Genomic DNA, 3,268 nt, shown 5'->3' with positions numbered 1-3,268 from the left:
TGGGAAAACCATCATACAGTGGAACGGCCCTGAATGCAACAGGAGGGAAAAGCTCAAGGTATGAGCAGAAGTGCATTTAAAGCAGCTATTCTATTCTATTCTATTCTATTCTATTCTATTCTATTCTATTCTATTCTATTCTATTGCACTTTGTTTGCAGGCGGTGCTGCTGGCTCAGGACATTCGGGACAGGGAGCGTGGAGGTCGGGCCGACGTCGTCGTCGTGGAGGGAGCACGTGAGAAGGACACACCAGAGCTGGTACAAATGATGACCGACGTGCTTGGCAAAAGACCCAGCCAGCTGAAGAAGCCTGTTTCTGATGACAAACATGACCAGGAGCAGAACAACAGCGTCCGACTCTACCAGTAAGAACACAAATGTTTGATATTTTTGTTCCACTGACGCATCATGACTGTGATGTTATTTCGGAGAATTGTATTTCATATTTCCACACTCATCTCCTGTCTGTCAACAGCGTGTATGACAACACTGGCAACGTAGTGATCCAAGAAGTGGCCGTGCAGCCTCTGACACAAGATCTGCTCCGCTCTGCTGTAACTACGTTTAATCCTCCTGACTTTTTCTTCTGAAAAAGCTTGTTAGAAAAAAATAGGACATTTTACATGTCATTATTTGTTTGTTACTGGTGTCAGGACTGTTATATTTTGGACAACTGCGGCTCTAATGTGATGGTCTGGAAGGGCAAAAAGGCCTCAAAGGATGAACGTCGAGAAGCTATGAAGAGAGCGCTGGTATGAAACTAAAGATGATTCAAGACTAAATCTGAATTGTGTCTGCGTCTTCATTTTTATTTGTCTTTTCGAGCGCTGTAATTGAGACGTTTGCGTTTTCTTTCTCGCCAGGACTACATTAAAACCAAAAACTATCCGTCCAGCACCAGTGTGGAGGTGATGAGTGAGGGAGGAGAGTCAGCCATGTTTAAACACCTGTTCAAAAACTGGAGGGAAAAAGGGCAAATTACCGGACTGGGCAACACCCACACTGTTGGAAAGATAGGTAATATCACCAACAACCATTCATAACCAATGTACTTACATTAAGAATGCAAGCCAGAGAGATTTATTTTTTCACTTAGTTAAAAATTTACCAATGCAAACTATAAAAAGCAAATGTTTTCCTGACGCAATTTGTAAAAAAGAAAATTAAAAGATAAAAGAGGTGATGAGAGCAGAGAAATAAAAGACGAGAAGAGGACGTAGTGGGTCCCGACAAATCATAGGATCATACTCTGATACATAGATATCACTGAAATATTACTTAGAGGACGTTAGCTATTTTAATTCTCTGAAAGACAGGCCAAAACAGTTTTGGAACTTGACATAACATCCGTGAGGTCATGACATCCTTGAATCAATCAGCACTTTCAGGACACCTGTTTGTGTGTACAATCTTGATTCATTTTTAATTTTATTTCAGATAATAATTTTCCTAATTGCAGGTGACTAATTGAGTTCATTTTTTTATTATTATTTATTAACACATCATTTGGGTTATCATACAGCCAAGGTTGAGCAGGTAAAGTTTGACGTGATGGAGCTCCACGCTCACCCTGACATGGCGGCAAAGCACCACTTGGTTGATGATGGCTCAGGAGAAGTGAAGGTACAAAGTACACACTTTGATGTAAAAATATAAAACCATTACAAGTCATACTAGGACTGCCATAAGGAAGAAATAAAATCTGAAGACTTATTTTCTCCCTTTCAGGTGTGGCGCATTGAGAATTTGGAACTGGCTGAGGTCCAGCCAAATATGCACGGGCAGTTTTATGGAGGCGACTGCTACTTGGTGCTGTACACATACCGCGTGTCAAACAGAGAGCAGTACATACTCTACATGTGGCAGGTCAGTTTCATAAGAAAACAATTCAAAGTCTTTCTTCCTATCGTACAAACAAACCTACAAACCCTCTGTTTGTGCTTATTTATTTCCGTAAATCTTTTGCATCAGGGTCGCCATGCCACCAGAGATGAGATCACAGCCTGCGCCTACCAGGCGGTCACCGTTGACAACATGTACAACGGAGCCCCTGTCCAGGTGCGAGTGGTGATGGGAAAGGAGCCTCGCCACTTCCTGGCTATCTTCAAAGGAAAACTCATCATCTTCGAGGTGCGATTTGTACACTGCTTTAAACCAAATTAAGACTAGTAACATTGACAAGTCAAGGAGAAAGTTGTGGAGGGGTTCTATTTCATCCCTACTGACCGCCAGAGGGCGGTGCTGAAAGCACTGAATGTTCCTTTCGTGCATGCGCTGTTCGAGCAATAATGTCAACAGAGTCACACCTGTGACACATCGGATGATCAGTCAGAGGCTATATAGCATGACGTCATCCGAGGCTCTGTTCCTCTTTTCTTCTCGCGTGCGGTTCGTTTCGTATGGCATCAGCCTTTTTGGATTTCTGAATCTTTTGCCGTCGTTGGACACCCGACTGCCTGTTGGCCGGAGTTGCGGGGTATCGCCCTCCGAGGGCTGCGACGGATCTTCATTTACGGAACTGTTTGTTGGTGATGACAGCGTTTCCGCCTCCTCTCCCAACTCACAGCTTAGCCCTACTGTGTTTGTAAACCTGTTGGAGTTTAGCTAACGGTGTTAGCCTTTCTAAGTTTGACGGTTTTGCTTTAATTGGTGACGGTAGCGTCTCGCCCCCTCTCCCAATTTTAGCTACCTTGTAAGCGGTTTGTTAATACTTTGATTGGTGACGGGAACCTTTTTTTTTGTCCCCTCTCCCAGTTTTATGTGGACCGCGTCTGCTGGTCTTTTCTGTAATTGGTGACGGTAGCGTCTCGCCCCCTCTCCCAATTTCAGCCAATTTTGTGATCGTAGCTTTGTGCTGGCTTTGCCTGTTCTTCGTTTGCTGCTTAATTGGTGACGGCAGCGTTTTCGCTCCCCTCTCCCAGTTTAGTTTTTTCCTTTATTCTGAACATGGACAGCTCCCACTGTTGTTCGGGTTGTGGAGCTGTGCTTCAGGCAGATGATGGTCATGACCTGTGCCCTGCCTGCCTCGGGCATGATCACCTGGTTGAGGCCCTGTCGGATAATCCCTGCATGAACTGCAGCTACATGCCCCATGCAGTGAAGGTGGCTCGACTGGCCCAGTTACGCCCCGAGTGTGGACATGACCTTCCACCTTCTGGGCAGGTGGTCGTACCTAGGCGCTCTAAACGCAGGTCTGAGGCCTCAGCCTCTGTGGCTCCTCCTAAGAAGAAGCGAACTAAGTCTGACCAGGGTCTTTCCACAAGGGTT

At 45.1% G+C, this 3,268-nt stretch overlaps 1 protein-coding gene across 1 annotated transcript; it reads left to right on the top strand.

The window, feature by feature from the left end:
• Nucleotides 1-6: 6 nt before the first annotated feature.
• On the top strand, nt 7-2,290 carry LOC103132653 (advillin-like). Its single transcript, XM_007544452.2, has 9 exons — nt 7-58; nt 161-366; nt 477-555; nt 655-753; nt 865-1,018; nt 1,524-1,624; nt 1,730-1,867; nt 1,973-2,131; nt 2,234-2,290. The coding sequence occupies exons 2-9, from the start codon at nt 266-268 to the stop codon at nt 2,288-2,290; spliced, it is 888 nt and encodes a 295-aa protein (XP_007544514.2). The 5' UTR covers nt 7-58; nt 161-265.
• Nucleotides 2,291-3,268: the final 978 nt, after the last annotated feature.

The sequence above is a fragment of the Poecilia formosa genome, unplaced genomic scaffold (genome assembly GCF_000485575.1).
Source record: "Poecilia formosa unplaced genomic scaffold, Poecilia_formosa-5.1.2 Scaffold1189, whole genome shotgun sequence".
NCBI classification, from domain to species: Eukaryota; Metazoa; Chordata; class Actinopteri; order Cyprinodontiformes; family Poeciliidae; genus Poecilia; species Poecilia formosa.
This window is presented reverse-complemented; position numbering and strand designations above follow the sequence as displayed.